This window comes from Neodiprion virginianus, chromosome 4 (assembly GCF_021901495.1).
Source record: "Neodiprion virginianus isolate iyNeoVirg1 chromosome 4, iyNeoVirg1.1, whole genome shotgun sequence".
Classification (NCBI taxonomy): Eukaryota; Metazoa; Arthropoda; class Insecta; order Hymenoptera; family Diprionidae; genus Neodiprion; species Neodiprion virginianus.
This window is the reverse complement of record NC_060880.1, coordinates 41,194,097-41,216,717: the sequence shown is the minus strand read 5'-3', so window position 1 is coordinate 41,216,717 and position 22,621 is coordinate 41,194,097. Positions and strand designations below refer to the sequence as shown.

Genomic DNA, 22,621 nt, shown 5'->3' with positions numbered 1-22,621 from the left:
GCGTCTACTATATCCGCCTTCGAAGACCAACGCTCCGTTGTTAGCATCCTAATTGTGCCCACTTGATAAGCTACTAGTTTTCGTTTTTTTTCGACCATTTCCTTTCCTTTTCACTTACGGTAATCGCTGGCAGGTAGTAGAAATTTAATTTTGATTAGGAGATCTTGTTACAAAAAGTCTAAACGGAACATAATGAATGTTACATTTTACATCGATAATTGAAATAACTGTTGTGGCAGCAATATTTTTTAGTAGATTTTACAGTAACTTTTGACTGGAATTTTCAACTCAGTAATCAGATTTCACCGCGATTGCTGCAGATTCAACTGCAAAATACTGCTGGCACAACAGTTCAATACTTTTTTTGCGTGCTGCTCTGTTGAACAGAAGTGTTTGATTTCAGATCCGCACAGAATATAGAAATATTAATATAAACCTGTTTGTAGTAGATTCGTAGAATTGTCCGTCATTGGCGATGAATAATAGTATAAACAAATAATTGTCTTGAACAATTAAAATAGGTCACACCACATGCATACCATGTAATATCAAATTCTATCGAGTTAATTAGCTTCATGTGTCGAAACCTTTCAGTACTTTAGTAGAGCTAATTAGCTTGTCGTATGTCCACTCGGAAATATGAAACCCTTGGGGTAGAGCACTCGTATGATGCAGGGTGATTCAAACTTCAACTGCTATCCCTGCAAGGATGACGTGGGTCATACTGCATGTCGATGGCCCCTAATAAAATTCACTCAACTTCAGAAAGGTTGATTATAAAAGACCTAACTTTGCAATGCAATGGCGTGATAATTGTAATCCAAGTAACTCTACGAACCCCGATGATGTAACAATTATCTTCAATCTTCAATTATCACTGGAATTAATTGATTTAGAATTGGGGTTCGTAGAGTTACTTGGATTATAATCGTCACGCCAGAGTTAGGTTATCTATAATTAGTGTGAATTTTAGTAGGGGCCATCGATATCATGTACAATTCTCATTAACTATGAACGAAAAATTTTCAGTTTTCAATTTGCCTTCATCGGAACATCTCTCGAGTTTTTTAATAAAGCATTGAAAATACTTCGAAATATTTAGACGATATTTTCTTCTATGTTTGGTGTACTCCGATCTGTTGAACAAATTTTTGTCTTATTATTTTTGAGCTATTCCTTATAGACAATCATTATTTTCTTTTTAACGCTGGTTCGTAATTGCTATATAGAAAGAAGCCAGTTAGGGATTTTTTTTTTTTTTTTTGTGAAATCAAACAAGATTATCGTATCAAATTTTGAATTTACTTTAATTTTTAGATTTATTTCAGCCTATTGAACGGAGCATTGATAATTTTTTCGAATTCTTCATCTTAATTTGTTCTTCAGTTATAGACTTGAAAAAAATTTCCCATTCAACTTTTTTAATGAATGTATAACGTCAAAACGAATATAAATACTGAGAAAAGTCAAGACATGTGTTTGTTCGTCTTGAATCATGAATTTTTTTTTGTGTAGCAATTGTTTTTTGTGTAAAATTGAAAAACGGTGTTGACTTTGAGCAGACATACTTTCCTTGTACATTTATTCATACGTTTTGATTCAAGACGAAAAAACCCATAAAAATCTTTTCAATATCTCTCTTTGTTTTTGAGTTATATGTACCCAAAAAGTTGAATCCGTGAATGTTTTGAAAATTCATGACTGACAAAAAAAAAAAAAAAAAAACGGAGATACAAATTCAAGTACTTGTATCACATGGCTTGCAGAAATCACCCGTAAAAGTTGTTTCTCCGCTTTCAAATTTATATTGAAGAGAATTTTAGAAAAACCTCGAAAGAAATTGGAAGGGGATTCGGATCGGTCAGTCCTATTCGGCGCACGGGTCTCTGCTGCACACGCGCCAGAGGACAGCTGCGTCTTGGCAACGGCTGTCTCACCGCCCTCGTCCCTCCGGCACCCTCATCACGTCGCTTGTCACCCTTGTAAAACGATACTCGCTTCCGCGTGTTTTTTTATTCAGAGTCCTTATTATATCCACCGTCGAGTTGCGTTTCGTCTCTTTCTTATACCTACTCGATGCGCATAATTTATCCGATTCAATTCCGATCACTGTACAAACCCGTTTGGAACAGGCACTCGAAATAACTCTTTCCCTACCTTCTATCTCAGTGAAGTTGAAGTGCTGAATCGATTTGGTTGGATCTAGAAAACATTGGTGCGACAAGAAGTCTGTATCCTGCTGCACAACACACGCATTCTGCACTTCCGTCCTGCAAACGGAGAACGAGCTGAACTTACGTCGTAACGGAAAACTTTCAGCCAGACAAAATGCCTTCAATTCATTGCTGAATTTGCTGATTTCCTAATCTTTGATCACACAAACGTGATGCTGGCTGTTAGGGCTCATCCCTCCGGGAGCAGGCAAATCGTTCCCAAAAGGCGAGAGTCCTTCTTGAAAAGGACACGCGCTACGCTCACCATCTGTTGCGCCCCTTAGAATTCGAGGGAAGGTTTCACCCTCCACGAGTCTTAACCTACCTCAACTTAAAATAAAACGCATCTCCGAGGAGGCTGTAGTCCTTGCGAAACGGAGCGGCGATTCACCTCATACGTATGTAGGTACATTAATTGTTGTGTCTTGATCATGCGCGTATCTTTATAGATATCTCCGGATGCAAAGTACCTTACGGCAGAATTAAGCAGTTATACGGTCGTCAGATGAAAGGTATCCATCTATCGGGTTCGCGCCACCTGGAAGAATAATTACCGATTCTCGCATACTATGTACAGTGCATTATCAACAGCCAAAAGTTGAGCAGCGGATTCAGAGTTTTTTTTTTTTTGCCGCTTAAGAAATCTGAAAATTATTTCTGGTATACGGAACTGTAGAGAAGATCGAAATCGGCCTGCTGCAGCTGCTCCTCCAATGCTCCTTGCCGGCCGCACGTGTTCCTTTGGGGCAGGTGGTCGCCGTCCCGGTGATGAGGTTCACGAAAGGATCCGCGGGGCGCGAGGGGGAGGGGTGAGCACTGATTTGAACGGCACTCAAAAGAGAGGCTGCTGCGTTACAGGCCTGCTAGAAAGACGGGGGTCTCTGCCTCCTACGAGCGCTTCACGGTACGAGAAGAACGAGGGCAGGTGGTGCAGGTTTACTTTGTGCGCACGAGGACCATTTACGATTGATCACTGATTCTGAGGTGTCTTGGCACAGATGTAGATTTCATACTTTCTTCTGTCTACCACGCTGCTGACCCGTGACCAGCATTTTTAAAGTAGGTGTAGGCTGGAAAATTTCAAGAAAAAATTCGTGGACCATTTTCTAAAACAGCAATGCAAGATTTGGAAAAGAGAAAACACGTCTGAGGTGGTGAGGAATGAAAGATAGTTCGATTGAGGTAGACAGCCCAACGCGTATTCTATAACTACATCGGATACGTGTACCAGGACGATCGAGTTGGCAGGTGCGAACTGATGAGCCAATTTATTCATCCTTCAACCGCAGGCCGATCGTATTATACGTCAAACATCCCGTCGTTCAAAGTTGAGGTGAATTTAGCTGAACGTATTACGTATTGCTGAATTGTACATGTATTCGAGGAGCTGAAGCTGAACGTCACGCTATTCTACAATTAACCACGCGGTTTGGAAGACTGTTATTGTCTGTAATCCGTTGGCGAAAGTGTGATTTGTTTCTTTTACCGCGAGTCGCAATAAATGATTCTCAGGCGAGTCACGCTACATGACATAAGTAATTCAGCATTAGGGCAGAAATTAGTTTACATACATTGTTACTTATAAGCTTACTTAAAAATTACAATTCCGGTCGCAATAAGGAAGTTTATAACTGGTCAGAAATTTCATCGATTACCAATGAAATTTACTTATTTTTCTCAGGGGGATCAGTGTATTAATTTGGCTTTTAGTTTATTCGGTGCATTCACACCAAACCGGTCATAACGTCAGCTTGCACGCAGGTTGATGCAAAACTAAATCAATTCTTTAATATACCACCGCTTCATAGCGAGAATCATTTTTGTGGAAAAAAAATTAAAAGGAAGAGAAGAGCGAGGCTGAGAGCGAGGCCAAGAAAGTTTTTTTTTCTTCCTTCTCTCATCTTTCGTAAATCAGGATGCTGCTCGGGTAGCAGCAACAGTTGGTGCGAAGGAAACATCTGCCGCGTTTACGTCTCATACATAGACTGTATAACGCATACAACTGTACATTGGTGCATTAATACGGCTTACCTGTTTGGTACGTTCACTCAGAGATTCTCAACTCAAATCTTCGAAAAACGTCGATAAAGTATATTTCCGACCACTGCAACGTACACCAGCTGATTAACAATATAAACCGATTATCCTCCCTCTTCGTTTTCACTCTCATTCTCTTTTTATTACGAGCTTCATTCGATTATAGTATTTATCAAGCCCCCAATTATAGAATGATATAAAGCATTCTCAGAGGTGAGTCGACTAGTTGGTGGACCGAATGTTTACAGGGTCCATGATTAGTAAATGCACAAAAAAAAAAAAAATAAATAAAAAAAAACGAACAATACCGGAAACTAACAATGCAGCCTTGTAGGGCAAAGGTTTCCATTACATGTATTTACACGCAAGTGTATACCCATGTATTTATCAAACTCCTCCTCTGGCAACTACGTCCGGTTATCTGGAGATAAGTCTGAGGAGTTCGGTTATATAAAAACTATAGTCTACGCAGTCAAACCAGTGCATTCGAATAACTGCACCGTATTTGTAACTGGAACATGATGGCACATGGCCTCTACCAATTCTCAATAAATCGTGAGTCAAAAGGGTTGATTCCCCTCACCTGACTCCTGTAATCGTAGATATTACGTACTTCATGGGTTGAATCATCGACTTGGACTTCGACACGATATATTCACGGCACATGACTCACTTTAAATTGTAACATTTGTTTTATCGTGGCTGTAGGGTCGCGCCCCTATAGTAGTTTCGTTTGACCATATCTAACCGTGTAACCCATTCTGTCCACCTCCAATGATTCTGATGCAAATTAATCCCTCATCAGTCGGTACTGATCCTGCGGTGATCAACCTTCAACTATTCTATTTTTTTAACATTACATGCAAAACTGGAGGACTGTTTAGAATTCGGAATTCCAATAAGCTATCAAGTAATCTGTTTGGCACGTGATTACCTCATTAGCCGAATAGAGTCACTCAGATAGAAACCTGAACAAACAAGTGGCGTCTGCAAAATCGAAGCAGATGTAATTACAGCAATTCTTATGGATTCACTGTTCAAATTTGGCACCAAAACCTTATCACACGAGGTCCACATTTACGACAATCATTCTTATACAATTCTGTTTGCGAAGGTTCTTGGTATTTGTGACAACTCTTGGAGTGAACTATTTTTCCCTCACCTGAGAGTAGTGAACTTAGTGAAGAAAAAAATTCTTTACTCAGGAAATCATCCGCAGTATGTCGACCCGACATGACGTATAAAGTGGTAAAGTGATCTAATTATACCGATGATACGTGACAGACGGTGGAAATGTTGTTTACCAATGCCTTCTTAGCCATCACACAAACCACAGAAGTCCTTGTTTTGCGGTGGTGAGGACGTGACCCAATTTCAGAGCCTTTTAAGTCACGAATTCTTGTTTATTGTAAGAGCTAAGCCGCAAGCGCCTGTGTGTTGAACATATGGATCATACACACGGACGGAATGCAAATGTGAAATTCCCCAAGAAAGTTGAATGAACCCAATTACATCGCTGCAAGCATCGGTTCAAACTTCGTTTCTGCTACTTAATACACATAAATCGGAATATTCTTATGGTCGCAGTACCATGAAGAAGGAAAGAAGTCCTTGTAGAAATTCTATGATCATAGCATTGGAACTATTCTTAGAAGTTTTATCTGCAAACAAGGTAGTTGATGGTGGGCTTATGATTTGTATTACGAACCCATCACATCACGGAGTAGGAGACGAGGTGTCATAACCCATTACCGGAAGTACTGGCTATCGTCGAAAGTATAGCGTTATTACGACTTTGAATTTGTGCCCGTATTTCTTAATTTACTTGAAAATCCAACGCCGATCGTATTAGGATAACGGAAAAGTGTGCCCCGCTAAGTTCATACGTGTCATATTCATCATGCAATAGCAAGAAGTACAAAGTAACACCTTGAGAAACACTGCGAGCTGCAAGTCTATCTTTCGTCGGCGCCACGCGACCAGGTCGTTCGCAGGCTGCCGGGTGCTGTTGAAATCAACTACGGTGGTGGGGCTGGGGAACCTCTCTATATCGATGCTCTTATGCTCTCAGTCGACTCCCGGCTCTCACTGAGTTAAGGCTGAGATTTTATTAATTAGCACTATCTGGCAGTATCTGCAAGAGCTGGAAGTCGAGTTAAACTAATAACCGAAGAATCCTAATTGCGAGTCAATTTGATAAACAGTGGTCAGTGTGGAATCTATGGAGTGTTTGGTTTGTGTTTTTTTTTTTCACATCAGCATGCCGTTGTGCAGTGACCACGTAACGCTTCGGTGAGATTTGACTTTCGTCTATTCCGGCGGATTAGCATGCGAAAAGTGGACGTTGATAAACAAAACGTTAAAGTAACATTGGAAGAACGATACCTGTTGTGATTTGATGAGGACAAAGACTTCGGCATCCATCGTTACATGATCGTAGCGGATACGTTAGTTAAGGACTACGTGGGACACGTTGATAAGTCGATTTACTAAGGCAGGAACAAAAAGTATTTTGACATCCGATGGATCCGTCGATGATATCTTCTAGCTTAAAAAGTTGATCAGCCCCTTATACCACTACACTTTTATTTTTCCTTACACATTCAGTCCTGTCGCCTGTTTCATGCTTCTGTCTGAACTTCCATCCCCTACAGACACCATTGAGACCGTTCAAGTATTTGACGGATTATGAGAGACTCTTTATTATTCAATCCTTTAATCAAACTTTCATCTTTTCATTCGTCAATCGTTGATATACCTACAATACCAATACATGCACTGCCGTGGCGTTGAATAAATTCCTATTGCTCAATCTCACGAATGATAATAATGATTGGAGTAGGGAACAGCTGATTGAATTTTAACCATTAATTAATGTAAAACGTCCAACGTCCTATTCAAATAATCTGAGAGGATGAACCTGGCGTTTGAAGAACCAAGTTGCCGAGGTGGGTGAGAAAAGTTAAGATATTCACGAAGCAATCTCGCAAGGCGGCGAACAGAATAAAAGAAGACAACGAAGCGTCAGTGGGAAAGAAGAAAAGGATAAAGACAGCTCACAAAGGAATCTCTGCCCGGCGCCAGGGTCAAATGGGATAAAGGGAGGAAAAAGAGCGAAGACTGCACGCTTGAAAAATACCGCCGCCATTATTATACATACGATAAGCTTACTGTCGGGCTACATCTACCAAGAATAGAAAGAAATTTTCTGTGTACAGTAAATCGATCGCTTCGGTCTGCGTCATCGAGAGACCATGTTGTGCGGAACATTTAATAAAAACAAACGTAGACACACCGGAGAAGAGTATCGACTGGTCAAGACGTTATCCTTGCATCAGCCAAAAATCGCTCCATTGAAAGAAATCGCGGGAAACGGCGCTCGCAGGAACAGGGCGAAGACCGTTGTCATCAAAGATCTCTTGCAATCGGTAAGCAAATTGGATATCATCTGCCGAATTATTTACATTCGTTTAAAAGTGAATATTTACTTTCCGGTAAATTGTTCATTCTTGACGAGCAAAATTGATGCTGAAAATTCAACTTGTCGAACGTATATTCCTACTGCCACAAAGTTGATGCCCATTTCTGAGAGGTTTCGTGTCATTGTCATTGCCATTGTCGTATAATATGTTAAATCAAGGTACGGACACATAATCAATACTTCAAATTTCACGTCTATAACCGAAAATAATGTGAGGTATGGCAGAAGCACGAAGTGTTATATTTACACAGCAATGCACACATTCACCCAGAGAATACTAAGTACGTCTCTCTTCTTTTCGCGCACAAACATCAGCGTGCACCGATGCGGTAGATTGGGCGGAGGACGCTGAACGGCTGCGGCGAAGAAGCAGCCCGATGGTTGTATCTGCACCTTATAAGGCGTCGTCCGTGATGTTCCGCTGCACCATCTATTAGAAACTCTTTGTTGAGCTGGTCCCGGTGGTTCTTTTTTCTTTTTCTGTTTTTTTTTCCTTTTCTTTCTTAACCACAAAAACGGCATACCCTTTTACCTTGAACGTGCACACTGTAAACTATGCCCCTTCTTTCGCCTTTCTTATCGTTGTCCTTATAAGATCGTTCAACTCTCGGCTAACTAAGTGTATGTATAGGAAATTCTTCCAGTGCTATGTTTACAGTTATACAAATAGAAAATTTTCTTCAACCATCACGCGGTACATGCACGTGTACTTCGGTAATTACGATTATGCTAAATTTACGCAATATCATCTTCTCCGGAGATTATCGAAACTGAGTTCCTATTCGTTATCAATAACACATATGGTACAATAAAGTTTCAGGAAATAGAAAACACATTCGATCAATTTCCAAAACCAGTTACGTGTTATAGGACGCTGGAGAAGGATTGTCATGTTAAATTCAAACGCATTTAGATTCTATATAATGTAATTCGTTCTATTTTATCTCTCCGAATCCCTGCTTTCTATGCTTTTCGACAATTTTATCGCTGCAGGATCAATTTCGACGGCCGATTTCGGTGGTAATTTGGAAGAGCTATTTTTTCAGTATCTATCTGGAGGCGTGTAAGTGATTAGTTCTTCTAAACCATATAATTAACACATTATCGCCCTCTTGAGAAATACCTTTGCCCCGATAATAATTAGGGCTTAGGAATTTGGTCTTTGATCGTCTCCTGCAGCCTCTGTAAAAGCCCAAGGGGAATTCGTGAATCCTCGTGCAAAAAAAAAACGACTCGCAAGCGTGCTTTTATCTTTGCCAGTTTGCGCAGGTATCCTGTATACAATTGCATTACGTACCTACACATGTACACACACAAAGAGTTTGAACGATATATGTATATACCTATACATATATACATATATCTGCCCCCCCCCCCCCCCCCTCTTTAGTTCCCCTCAGTGCCTCTTTGTTCAGAGTTTCGCTCAAGGCAATCCCTTCAGCTCGGCGTCTGGACTGGAGTCCAGTTATTCCAGGCGCATAAAAATCCCGACGAATTATTTAGCAAGAGCGGAATTCACCCTGGAGGCGCATTAGTGCACGCAAAGAAAAACGCCGCACGGGACCGGCGCGAAATATTCGTTGAGGACGGAGGTTTCGTAAACTGACCAGTCGACATTCCGACTCAGAGCAATTCGTTTCAATCAAACAATCGGCGCCGCTTTGTCCGATCTCATACAACCGCGTGGCGCCCCTTTAACAGTAGTATGGTTCTTCTAGTTACAGTTAATTGAAGCTAATCGTTGGTCCTCCTACTTCTCTGAGCGGATTGAGTCGCGCCAGAGTGAGAAAATAAATAAAAAGGATTAAAAATATACCACGTTATCGTGAAATTTGTCATTACCGCGAATTTTTACATTTTCTACAAGTCGAAGTGCGGAGTCATTAGTCGACACTCGGAAGGAGGTGTTATATTATGGCAACGAATCTCATACTGCGGGGTGTCCGAGTTTAATTTCATCCATGCTCAGTTAGATTTGTATCTTTGAAACGTTGCCAGTGTTGCCAGGAGGAGATTCGTTGAACCAGAGCGAATGGATATCGCACAGCTGCATAGTAAAGAAAAGTACTCGAATACTTATCATTCGTTGCTAAATTGCCCATTGTCACAAAATTCTTGTTATTGCTTTCGTTCATCAATGTTCCGGAGCTGATTCACAGAGCGAGTTTCGAATGCATAATTTGCGCAGTACTCACAAAGGCACGTGAGTAATATTATTAGACTGATCACTGCAGCGGTTCCCACTTGAGAATCATTGTACCACGGTAAGTTTTAACGAATCCTGAGAGAAGCTGAATTATTTCAAGCCTGAATCCATGCTCGCGTTCTGCAACTGAAATTAGAACGACTATAAGGATACGCATTCCGCGGGAGAATCGGGAGCTGAATAACTTAACCCAACCCAACTTATTCTAACCTAACCCTAACCAAACCTATCCCAAAATTACTTCGCCGCCTTGATGTATATACTTACCCAGAGAAAAGTTCGCTCCTTTACCGGACATTGCTGAAGTTTTTTGCCAACCGCTGCACCGTCGATTCCGGCTCCTATACACTGCTGCGTAGACCTGAGGGTGTTTTTTTTTTTTAAACCAGTCAGGTATCGGTCACTTGACCATGGCCCTAACCTGATGTTGATGCGCGCATGCATAGTATAGACAATGTGTGTAGAATATTTCCCACAGGTCTTAAAAGTACCTAAATTGATAAACGATATCTCGGGAAAGGATGTAAAGTAGATGGGGGAGTTGAGATGTTGGCAACTAATTGCCGTGATGTCAGACCTACGACTTGCATCCCAGTAATAGGATGCGCTTATTGGCACCTGAGTATAAGTTGACACTTGTTGAGCTGATCGGGCAGAGGCTGCCATTGCGGTGAACATACGATTAAGCAGGAAAGATTTGATCATCGCGTGCGATTTTTTATTAATCTCGCAAATTAAAAAAAAAATCTTGAGCCTGAGAAGTACTCTGATTTTGTGAATTTTGATTTGTGGGGCCATTTTATCGATGTCGAATCTCTTACATTGGCGTTGGCATAACATATGGTATCAAGGGAGATCCTGACGTCAAAACAACGCCATCCAATAAATTCACGCTTATGAATTTCAGTTCGTGCTGCTCACAGATTTAGCAATTGTTGACAAAAACTATTCTAGGTGCAACTCATGAGGATAAAAAAACGCAGCAGGCCGGAGTAAAAAACTGAAAAATCATGATGTAATTGCGAAATCATTTCACTTCATTCGCACTTATGAATACGCGTTCCTGATCAACAGATTTGAAGTTGGGAAAACTTACGTAAGCTTACCTGTATGCACAGGGTCGAATGCATAGCTATTACGCTGTCATAGGACGGCAACAGTGACAAAGGCAAGAGAATGGCCCTGCATTGATGATATCGGAGGAGGAAGGGATGGGAAGCTTTGATCGACTCGCAACATTTTGTCCGTGGCAGTAAAATCAATTATATCCCACGTACTCGTGGGCGGGATACACTACCTACCTACTACACATGGGTATACGTGTATGTAGACCATCCACATGCATATTTGAACGTATACGAGCCCCCTGCGGCGCCTTTTCCCGTGCACCCCGGCCCCCCTTGCACCCGTGTACGGTGCTGCGTCGTTGCTAGGGGCAACCCCAGCACCGACATCACTGCCGCAACCAGCCAGGCCCGCACGCTTATGGGGGTCTATTCTGTGCTTTTTGGGTTTTCGAATTTTCACGTGTAGAATTCTCCGTGTCAAGGTTGAAATGAAAGAAATATTTCATATCATAAATTGACGTTTCGGCTCTGAGGGGGGGCGTTTCAGAAAAAATTAAATATTCTTAAGCCTCGAGTCTGAGGTGAAACTTTGAATGTGAAAGAATTCCAAAAAAAAAAAAAAAAAACACTAAATCGGTGGACATTAAGTTACAACCTATATCGTCGGTATCATCCATTTATCATCCCTCATCCGAGTGGTACCTAAAGCCATCAAACCCAGTTGACAGTTTCTAATTTTCACTCTTCCACCGCGTTTATAGCTCTCTGAATGATCACAGACTGATTTTGATTGGCTGAACGGTAGTAAAAGTGTGGAAACTTCGAGGGCTGAAATTACGGTACAGCTGAACCCGTGTTTCTCCGCCGTTTTATTGACCCCCCGACACATTCTGCAGCTACCTCCTTCTCACGGAAAAACCTCACTCACCGGTCCCGGCGTCGTACCTAACGTACTTGAAATCTGTCGAACTCGTTCCCGGTGTACGGAATTAATGGTATGAACAAGTATTTTTTCTCTCTCTCGAAACTCGAAACTCGAAAATTTTGCTACCGTAGCAGGGTTTGACGTGATTTCTCACATCTCCAGCAGTCCTCGGCAATTGCGCACATTTTGTGCATCTATCAAATTCAATACTCATTCGATTTGCAATTTATCTTTACGAATAGTCCAACACCATTCCTATAACCTCGGTCGGCATGTGCACCCACGTTTCCTCGGGTGGTTCGTACCGTGGTTCAGGGCACCCTAGTACCAGCCGATCCGCAGTAAGGATCGTCCCTGAACCCGAGAGAGAGAAGGAAGGAGAAAGAGAGGACGGATCTGAGGGAGAGAAATGGGGATGGCTGGATGGGGCGAGGGTGATGGCGAGGCGGAGGGGGAAGGAGAGAAGTCCGCCCCCGCCAATCTCCGCGCGGTCGGGACTCTCGGGAGCTTAGCAAGCCGGCTCTCTGCCAGACGAACGCGCGTACAGACGGTCAGAGCATTATTAAGCGCCGCGCCACAAGTTACCCACGACGACGACTGGTGATCGCTTCGCTTCCTGTCATTTCTTTCCGCTTCCCTCCCTGGCTGCTTTTTTTAAAAAAGCGTCATCGATTCCTTCGGTGTTCGGGGTGAAATTGTGTCGCGAAGGAATGTCATTTCAATCTCTTTTTGGAGTCGATTCTGTGTAGTGATCCGATTCGTTGATTAAGTTCCTAAGGTTCCTTCATTGCTGTAGTTTTCTTGTGGGATATTCGACGTTTTTTTTTTCTTGTTAAATAGTAACCCAATGCCGGGCAGATTGGAAAGTCAAATGAGTCGTAGAGATAATTTATCGAGTACGACAAGCTTCTTGACACTTATAGTAACAACTTGGGATTGAACGAAGGGTGAGGGTGAAACAGTGGACGTTCAATATTTCCCAAGAAGTATCGCAGAGTATTATCTTACGATATGGATTGGCTTAGGAGGCATGAAAATTGCAGCGAGGAAGTGGAATTGAACAACTCAGTGGTAGATGCAGCTAAAGATTCCACCGTGATAACATGTAACGAGGGGAATGACGATTGTCAGTTTGAAGAGGACGCCGCGTCCATCGACGAAGGAATGGTATGTTGAGCGTTCCCTTATTCTATCATATTAATTCTCACAAGCTTTGAAACGTTGCTTGAATGCGAGTAGAAATTAATCGTCAAAAATGCTTTCGAATAACTTTATTTCGTCTGCGGCGTATTGAGGTTTCACGAAATAAAGTACGAACTCGTTATGTATTTATCCCCCGAGTCCTTACAATACAGGCCACCTTTTTGTGTTCGATCGAAACATAAACACTCCGCTTTACTTAACCGGTAATTACCAATCGAAACTCGAGGCTCCGCTCGGGAGCCTCTACTTAAAACCCAACGCGAATAAGAATTGGAGGGAACACGTGTTCGCCCCACGGGGTGATGAATGCATGCATGGGGTACGTATATGTACACACAATACGGTGCACACCTTCCTACTGGAAGGTGAGAGGGGTCGAGGGTCATGAGGGAGATGAGGGGGAGGGTCTTTACTCAACTTACCTTCTAATACGTACCACCTCGTTTATTCCACTACATTTGCGGGCTTTGTCGCATGTTGTACGAGGAGAGTTGGTATGTATGCCGATGTGTAAGGTTGGTGAGCGCTCGAAGACACAGGTCTATGGCATAGACGTTAAGTGTAATCCGAAGAAAATGTGATGAAAACACTTTATGACCGTAGGGGATGGTGGAATTCCATTAAAAATTGGATTTGGTTCAAAAGTGGTTCTGTTTCCCACTTTCCAAAAATTTTTGTGGACAGGACTTGAGGGTATTCCTTTGCCCGCTTGGAATGATTTTCGGCGAATAATCATGGTCCGTGTCGTTGTGACCTCTAGATCACCCACTATCCGGGTGAGGACCAAGGGGTCGGTACGAAAAGTTTCATGCGGCGTGGACGCGGCAAGAAGAAAACTTGACAACGTTGCAGTACCAGCGGCACGCCTTGGCCCTCTGGAGGATGAATCACCGTTGTCTCTCCCATCGTAAGCATAGTCACAGCCACAGTCACGTCTCTGGATTCATTTTCCTAAATATTCTAATATTCTTATGGTAACCGTTTGTGTCACCGCGTTTTCGGTTTGATTGGAAAACTCACGTTGACATGTTCGATATCGGTGAATGAAACGGCTGATGAACAAAAAATTCCAATTTTGATCAGAGTGTCCTCGGGGTGTGCGCACTGAACGTGTAAGAGAGAAAACTCAGCCGGGCAGCCAGCCATCCACCCATCGAGTCATCCAGCTTTGCCAGCTCACCCCCTGCGGGGGATGAAACATGATTCATCGTCCGAAAGCCTTCCGCTCCACCCTCTTTTAGTCCCCGCATCTCTTTTCCCTCATTTTCTCTACCCGGCGACTCATTTCACTCCGTGCACTAGCCAGGAGACTTATCATCGTTCTTCGTGATAACTGGCTTTGGATAGGTTCGAACGGTTCTACTTCTCGGTGTAAAATTTTTACCTATGTAGGAGATTGTGGTACGTGCTTGAACAAATTTTTCTTCTTCAAGCCATTTTGTACTTTATTTGAAAATCGATGACATTCATTTCTGGTTCTTAGGCAGAGGTGATGTTGTCGTATATGATACGGATTCCTTGTTGTTATATAACGATTGAATATTTCCTTGCTTTGGTTCGCCTAGTGCGCATTAATTTCTTATAAATCTATCGAATTATCTGTTGAAATTTATTTCCAACGGGATATTTAACTATTATTATGGAGGCCAGAAACTCACTAGCATTTCAACTAAACTTTGACCATGATATGTTGTATCTCTACTCACAAATTCTATATCTGCAACCATGAGATGTTATCACTTCTCGACCAAGAGGATTAATCGGATGGTCGGAAATGCTGCGTATACATCGCAGGCAGTAATTGATTAAAAGTTGAACGCAGCTAACATCACTTTGACAAATTTGTGCTTAAAGTGGAGTAATATCGAAGAAGGAGAGCTCTTCTTTTCCGCAGAATAATTCATTTTTGGTCATATGCGTACTTGTGAATATAAGGAGCAGTGTAGCGGATGGTAAACAAATTAGTCCCATTATTTATCATTATTATTACGATATTACTTTTGATGCTTCTTTTTTGCACAATGAGTAGAATTACATCTGGAATTGTATACATAATGCACATTAGCTACATGGTTTATGAGTTTGGAGATGAGAAGACTGATGGAAAAATTAGATTACCATGCGCGGTGTATCACTTCAGACTTCATGGATCGGATGTATACACACTTTATAACTTATAGGTCGGAGTAGATGAACACACGATGTGAACAGTGAACGAGGATGCTCAGGCTAGTTTGGCGAATCCACTCGGTATGTACGATATGAATAGATGTCTTCCGTGGGTCGAGCCTTATATATGTATATCAAATGAGTTGAGGCAACCAAAGCGGGCTAGAGAGCGACTTTCTTGCTATTCATATGCCTACCAATTTTGTGTTATTTCCATTATTTTGTCATCTCGTCAGGTTCTTTGCTCCGTCATGTGTTTTCTGTTTTCTGTATCCGTTTCTAATTCCTTTCGTTCCATCGCATTCTTTCGTAGTACAAGTATCACCTTTCTTATGTGTATATCTCTCAGGAAATTTAATTCAAATATCGTCAAAATACAATACACAATTATACGCGGTTTCATTTCATGCGAGGGATTGCCGCGAGAATCTAGGAATTACAATAAATCATGCGCTTATATCAGTTTCTCCCTTCGGAAGCGCACCGTCCAGGCGTGCGTTGCAGGCCTTTGGTCGTAGTCATGGCGTAAACGCGTTACGGCGTACATATCTATAGGAATTTATCAGCATCGGGAGTGAGAAGGGCCCCGTGGCCAAGGGTCCCGATGCCGGCAACACGCTACAGCTTGGATATTTTTAGAACGACGTCTGGAAGATTCGATATCGTTGCCGTCACGACGCCTCGCCTTGTAATTCACCGTCCCGTCTAGTTGCCGGTGTCTTTGTATTCGTATTTCACTAGCGGGCATATACATATAATGCATGGATGCATACGTATATACGCGGCGGTCGCATAGAGAGAAAGAACGAAGTGGGAGAGAAAGGTTCTCTCGTGAAACGACGCTGTCGTGGGTTGTGCTGTGAGGCCCAGAGCTTACACGGACCTTACAGGCCCTTAAGTCTCCTGATTAGGGCGCTGTGTACCGTAGAATGCCATTTATCAACCGCCTTTCCTCCGACACTAGTGCGTGTAACTCGGAAACGAAAGAAGCGATGGACCGACGCGAGACCGTGGAAACTCAGCATCCACTTAAAGGATTGTTTACAGGCCGGTGTACGTAGAAAAAGAATTTTTTTAATAACTAACAACCTAGCTTAACGGGTTTACCGTGTCTTGGAAACTCGCCAATTACAATTTCGGCGTGATTAAATTTTTTCCTCCAGTTCTATTGGATTATTTGAGATTTTGACGAACGATATAAATCGTAATTAATTTTTGTTCGGCTGATATTTAAGGATATAACAAATATTTCAGAACTCATTAAAATTGTTCGAATAATCTTTACGGCACGTTACACAATGTGTCACTTTTTGAAACATCTCACTGGAAATTAACTCACCAAGGCGTGACGTTTTACCGCCCATCTGGCAAATAGATATTTTTAATTAACTTGTTTGTACATTGGGGCCTTGCGGCATCGAGATAGCAGATTCGAGACCCGCATCTTCAGGGTTTGTTGTAATTTGAACACGTGTACGCATTACGACGATGACGTCACGTTTTGCGGTTAGGCGATTCCAGCTGTAAACAGTAGCTATTCATCCAAAGCGTTTACTGTCATCAGAGTAATGAGAAACGTGCTGGAAAACTTCACTAAAAGTTTTGCGCATTCAAATTGGTATAAAAAGAGTACCGATTGGAAAAATAATGTTGTGTACCACAGTGGTAGAAATAAAAACACGACTTCAATTTTGTTGAATATCGTGCTTGCCATATTAGTTTGCTGTTGTCTTCAGGGTCCATGATTTGTCATAATATCGAGCACGAAAGTGAACATGACTTGAGTGACGTACGGTTTATGAGTTACCAATCAGTCTTCGATCAAAGTATATGTTGTTGAATGATGATGAACTAATCGTTTCTCGGTAGTGTAGCATGATTTACGACAACGTTAAGTAAGTTGCCAAATATTTTTTGCTCTGTTTAATTGTTGCGCATAATTCAGTTTCTTCTTCGAATTGGTTATTCCCCTTTCCAGTCGCTTTCACCCACCCCCAAAGGCTACACTTTTTTCCAGGCTCTAATCCTTACTTTAGTTGCCCTTTGTGGAAGGGAAAACCTCGTTGATGGACGCCCACACCCACTTATCGCAACTTCTGTTCTCTGCTCTTTTTCACGCCTACGTACGCACTGTGGTTAATCCTTTTCAAGGCATCCTCTTCTGCCATGTCGTCAATGATCACCCGTGTGAGCGTCCTTTAAAGAGGGTTGATCACCCCGATGAAAGCCATTAGTTTCGTTTTACTTTTATTCAAGACAATTCCCGTGATATAAGAAATAGCCACGTTGAGTATAGTCATGATGCCCCAAAAATGTCTGTTTCTGTACATTTCATGTGGTTCTCTTACTGCAGCTCGAGAATCATCACTTCTGTTACATACGCAATGCAAAGTTCAATGTCTCGCACGTATAGCATTCCTGACATGACCGCAGACTATTTTTAAAGCATCAATCTTTGAGAAAGATCGTGCGATAATTTGTCAATTATCATTCTCATATACCTGGATAAGGGTGGAGAAAGATGGAATTTAGATAAGGAGTTTACCGTTCAGTTAATTAAATTCTTCAGTCCTTCAAGCAACACGTTGCCAGTTAAGGAAGCCACAGAATCAGGGACGCGGGACGTTCCAAGCTTGCAGTTCCTGACTCTCTGGATGGTATAGGGTCAGGTCACCGCCATCGACCCACGACGGCGTTTTCTATTACGTTGCTACCCCTAGGGCTATTCGCGTCCTTCACTCTGCCTACAGCGGCATTCTATTCGTGATACGTGCTTCCTGTGCTTGGACTTGTTCGAATTATAGCTCTTTGGCGAATAATGCGGTGTGTTGAGTCACCGCGATATTTTCGATGTATCTGCATACTGCTTGGCTTCAAATTATTATATTGAGGACAGCCTCGTTCGGAAGAAACAAGTTTTTGCGGACAGGAACACAACCGGTTTAGAATATGCTGCTTGAGATTGCGCTTCTCGGTTTATTTTGGAGTAAGGTTCCGCTTTCGAATGATTCGGAAGTAGATTATATCATGTTGAAAAATTTCAAAAGATATATAATTGTTTTCATTTTTCTCAATTCAAACATCTTCTGCACCACTCAATATGGGAATATATAACGCCAGTCTAATTGTTGGGAGTCAATAAAAAGCCAATATCTTGAATTGTTTCAAAATTTTTGATTCATTATACCCAGGATAATGCCCTCCTCAAGTGAGATCATCTCTTGCGAATTGACAAAAGCAAAAAATCAACCGGGTCAAGAAAATCTGAGAAAACATTGTAATTAAGTAATGTTATCTCTACGAAAATTCTGACTTTTTTAATGCAGCATTTTACGGCTATTCCGTGCGTGATGGAAATGGAGTTAGTGGCTGCATTTGGTGTGGAGGTTATTGCGTACCGAAAAATCTTCTTAGACCAGACCCTTTCTTAACGTTATCGTTCGAAAGTTCTGCAGTCTTCTATTTTTGTAGGCATGCGTAAGGCTTAAAAATATTGGGGTGGTTATTTTTAGTTCACCATGACTTCGGTGATGCGTCTCGCTCACTTATCAGGCACACGAGGTACAGATTCCATTAGTACCGCTGTGTAGGAAAATAATTTAACTCACAGTTTGAAAAACTGTAGATATAGAGGAAAGCATTGCAAACGCGAAAACATTTATTTTCCAGCATTGCCTGCGGACCATTTGTAGTTCAATGTGATCGATTCCGTTCTTCGTAACAAATACGTAATTCTGTACACTTTCACTGCTTTATGTATAAAGCAGCAATGCAACCGAAATAAAGCACGGAGCTGCTGTTGGTGAGCTGCGTCACCCGCAGATGTCTGACAGCTGTTTCTTAAGCATGGTCAATTTTATTCGTGTTTCGGCGGCTTATCCATGCGTCTGGACTCCATTTTGATTGTCTTTGCTAATCCAGTCGATAGTGGTGCTCATTTATTTCACCATCAATTCGCAGGTCCCACTGATCTCTATATTAACATACTCTGTATGTTATTAACACAAAATCATTGGGTTCATTCTGAACTGTGGTTTTATATTCACTGCATTTATTCCCATCCAGAATTTGTCAGCTTCATGTTTGGTCAATTTATCATTAGATTCGACGAACTAATGAGGCGAGTCTGAATTGTTAAATTTATACGAAATAAAGCGAATGACAAATGAATTCAAAATATCAAATAGCATTCCTTTAATAGTACGTAGTTGAAGAAGTAAGTTATCAACGAATACGGCAGTGTTTCGTAATATGAATGATTTCGCCAGATCAACACCTAATCACACTCCCGATAGATAGAGTCTAGCCAAAGAGATTCTTGTGGCCTAGAGTAGACCCTTGGCTAAGGAGCCTTGCGGCAGGAAGGGAAATTATGCGTGCCCACGTAGTGTAGTACCGTGATGCATAAGCTGTGAAAGATATCGAAATTCTTAAGCGAACCGGTCATTCTTTAACCTTCGCAACTTAAAGTTGAAATTTTTGAAACGGACGCTGGTTCACATTCTTGCTACGAGGTTGTTGACATGTTTGCGAAGCTGGATTTCACCATGCCGTACCACCTCGAGGAAGGATTTGCCACGAAAATTGCACAACACTTTCACAGTACATGTTCCAAAACTGCCGGGAAGCTTGAAACGGTAACGGGCTTAGTGTGGTTTAAGGTTTGGAAAGAGGCGAGGAAAGGAGTCCACCATCCGACTAAAATTTGACTCTATTACACAGTCAAAAAACGGACTGACAAAACATGAAGACATGCATAAAATCATAGTGGAGGCAAGTAAGTGGTGAACGAGAAATATTCTGGAGTTTTGACTGAACGCCACCGAGCAGAGAACTCTTTGTTAATTTTGAAAAATTGAAAATTGTTAATTGAGCGTCTAGCGTTTGTACGCTCGCACGTATTCTTGTGTTACAGTTGCGCACTTCGCGCCGATCCTCGTCTTTACGCAACGCGAGTAAAGGACCATTCATGCTCCGTACGGGGATGTGTTTTTAATTTTTCAAGGCGTGGTTCTTCTATGGATGGTTGCTGCTCTTTGTGGGTCGAGTTGCATTCTGAATACAAAACCTTCCCATTTGTATAACTCGTTGTTGCAGGATGCCTGCTGCAGACGAGTTGTGCGTTAACCCGTGCCCACGCCTTCTCCACCCTCTTCCTCAGCTTCGGTTTCTACCGCGGTGAAAAAAACGCAGGCATGAGTTGCCACCGACCCCTCGATTTTACTTTCGGCTATTTTCCGCTGTACTACTCAGACATTGTCACGTTTCCCTTTGTCGCGTTCTCGAGGTATATTCATGACATTAATTGCGCGTACAGATTTAGGGTTTACTAAAACCCATTTGATAGAATTAAAGCTTCCAGCTACTGGAAATACATACTTTTGGACAGCCATACACGCTCTGGTGTAAAAAAAAAAGAAACAGTTTTTGATAACGTGCTGCACCTTGATACCTTCGTCATACCGTAAAAAAATATCTGTACGTCAACATCGGCGAAAGTCGCCTATAAAGAACTGCTGTCATGTGAAGTCTTCCCAATGGCACCCCTAGCGACGGAATGAAGCATGGTAAATTCCTGTTACTGTAACTTTGTCTACCCAAGTAATGGATCATTAAGCAACCAGACACTTTTTGTGATAATTTATGTCAATGTAATTTTCTACCCAATTACAGACGCGGTAAAAAGTTTGCAAAGGGGTTCATGCAGATATTAATGTCCATCATCAATTATATACAAAAATTGGAAATAAAAAATGAAGATCGACATGAGTATTTATACTACAAATCGTATGATACATAAAGTTCTCCAGGCAAGATACCAAGAGTATTATTCTGACCGTTGGTTTTAGAGACCCTCAGTTGGCTTAGACTCCAAGACACCTTTCTCATGCTTTTGAGTATTCCTTGAGGGCAAGAGCAGGTAGTTTCCGAAGCCCGCCTAGCCGAGGGTCTAATCGGAGCCGGTCAGCCCACCCGCACTTTCGTTAACAAGGCTTTGTTGCATGCCCCACGGCGGCCATTTTGGTACGTGGCTATATGTTTGACGACTCACTCGACGTTATTTAGTTAACCTTTTTATTACACGATTCCTCGGGGTGACCGCGGAGGTCCTATACCTACTCCTTTTTTCACGAAGAATAGCATTTACATGAGTCCACAATCCCTTGAACCAGGTTGATAAAAAGTCGTGAACGTTGTAAAGATAATGAATATTCTTATTTGCCACTCTTGAGTGACTATTGATATCAGCACATGTAGCAGCATTTGTTTCACTAACGATATAGCAGACTTTACAACAAAGTCAAAAGCAGGTGAACACATATTCTTCTCACATTTTATTTGCATCCATTATTTGAATTCCGAAATATCGACTTTCACTCCTTGCCGCGATCGCTGATTCAGATTCAGCCTTGCGATATGAAGTAAAGCGAATGGGCGAGGCAAAAGATATCGGGAATCAGCAAAAAGGTATATCAGTGCAGATGAGGTCAAGTCATATCAACCATTCCTTCTCTGACCGATCCGGCATCTTTCCTCACAAGAATAAAGACCCATTTATCCTTATAATATTTTGATGTTATCGGACCAACCGGGATCAGACGGATTCCAGTATCACTATAGCTTCATATCCAAACCGTGCGAGGCTGGTATTTCAGAAATAACACCGGATGTCCGTTTGTTCCCTTACTAATGTGTTTCATCGGCTGCGTACGTATTTGCAAAACTAAACTCGGATCTACAATGTAATAACACATGGATCAATAAAAAAATATTGATTATCGTTTTAAGCTTTTATTTTCTTTCATTGACTGCTCTAACCGGCCCAAACAAGACTCTGTAAACAAAACTATCCTGGGCGAATGGCTACGTCCCATTGCATCAGCAGCGTTCGTATTCGGGCCGGTGTTCGAATATTCGTAAGGCGATGAATAATAGTAGATAAATGATCTTGGCGCGACGTTAGCTGCTGGCGCCTGTCTCCGGTCTGAATGGTCGACCACGTACTTGAATCACGTTGCCAAAAATACCTCCAGTGCCGACAGTGTAATGCACCGGAGGGACGAGCGAGAGAACCTGGGTAAATATAGCCATGCGAGCATGTGCTAGCTGTCCATGGGTAGGTATTTGTGTGAAATTTTCGTTATTCGTTTAGGCATGGACGTATGGATGTGTACAGGGGTGTCATTGATATTGCCTTTGGCCTTCGATTGAACGTAAAACTTTCCCAAAAGCCGTGGGATGTTCGGAGAATTCTCGGAGTACACATCATAGGCAAAACCGCTACCTCGTATAAGCACTTATAAGAATAGAAAACTGTGC

The 22,621-nt window shown here is 41.9% G+C and overlaps 1 protein-coding gene across 2 annotated transcripts in view; it reads left to right on the top strand.

Moving 5' to 3' along the window:
• Positions 1 to 22,621, top strand: part of LOC124302045 (amyloid beta A4 precursor protein-binding family B member 1-interacting protein) — a 79,985-nt gene that overhangs the window by 32,039 nt on the left and 25,325 nt on the right. Inside the window, exon 1 of one of the 2 annotated variants that reach the window (XM_046757797.1) lies at positions 12,774 to 13,096. The exons of the other annotated variant lie outside the window; for it this stretch is intronic. Coding sequence (XP_046613753.1) covers positions 12,941 to 13,096 — 156 coding nt within the window. The 5' untranslated portion in view covers positions 12,774 to 12,940. Of the gene's footprint in view, positions 1 to 12,773; positions 13,097 to 22,621 lie in introns of those variants that run through there. 2 annotated transcript variants of the gene reach the window in all.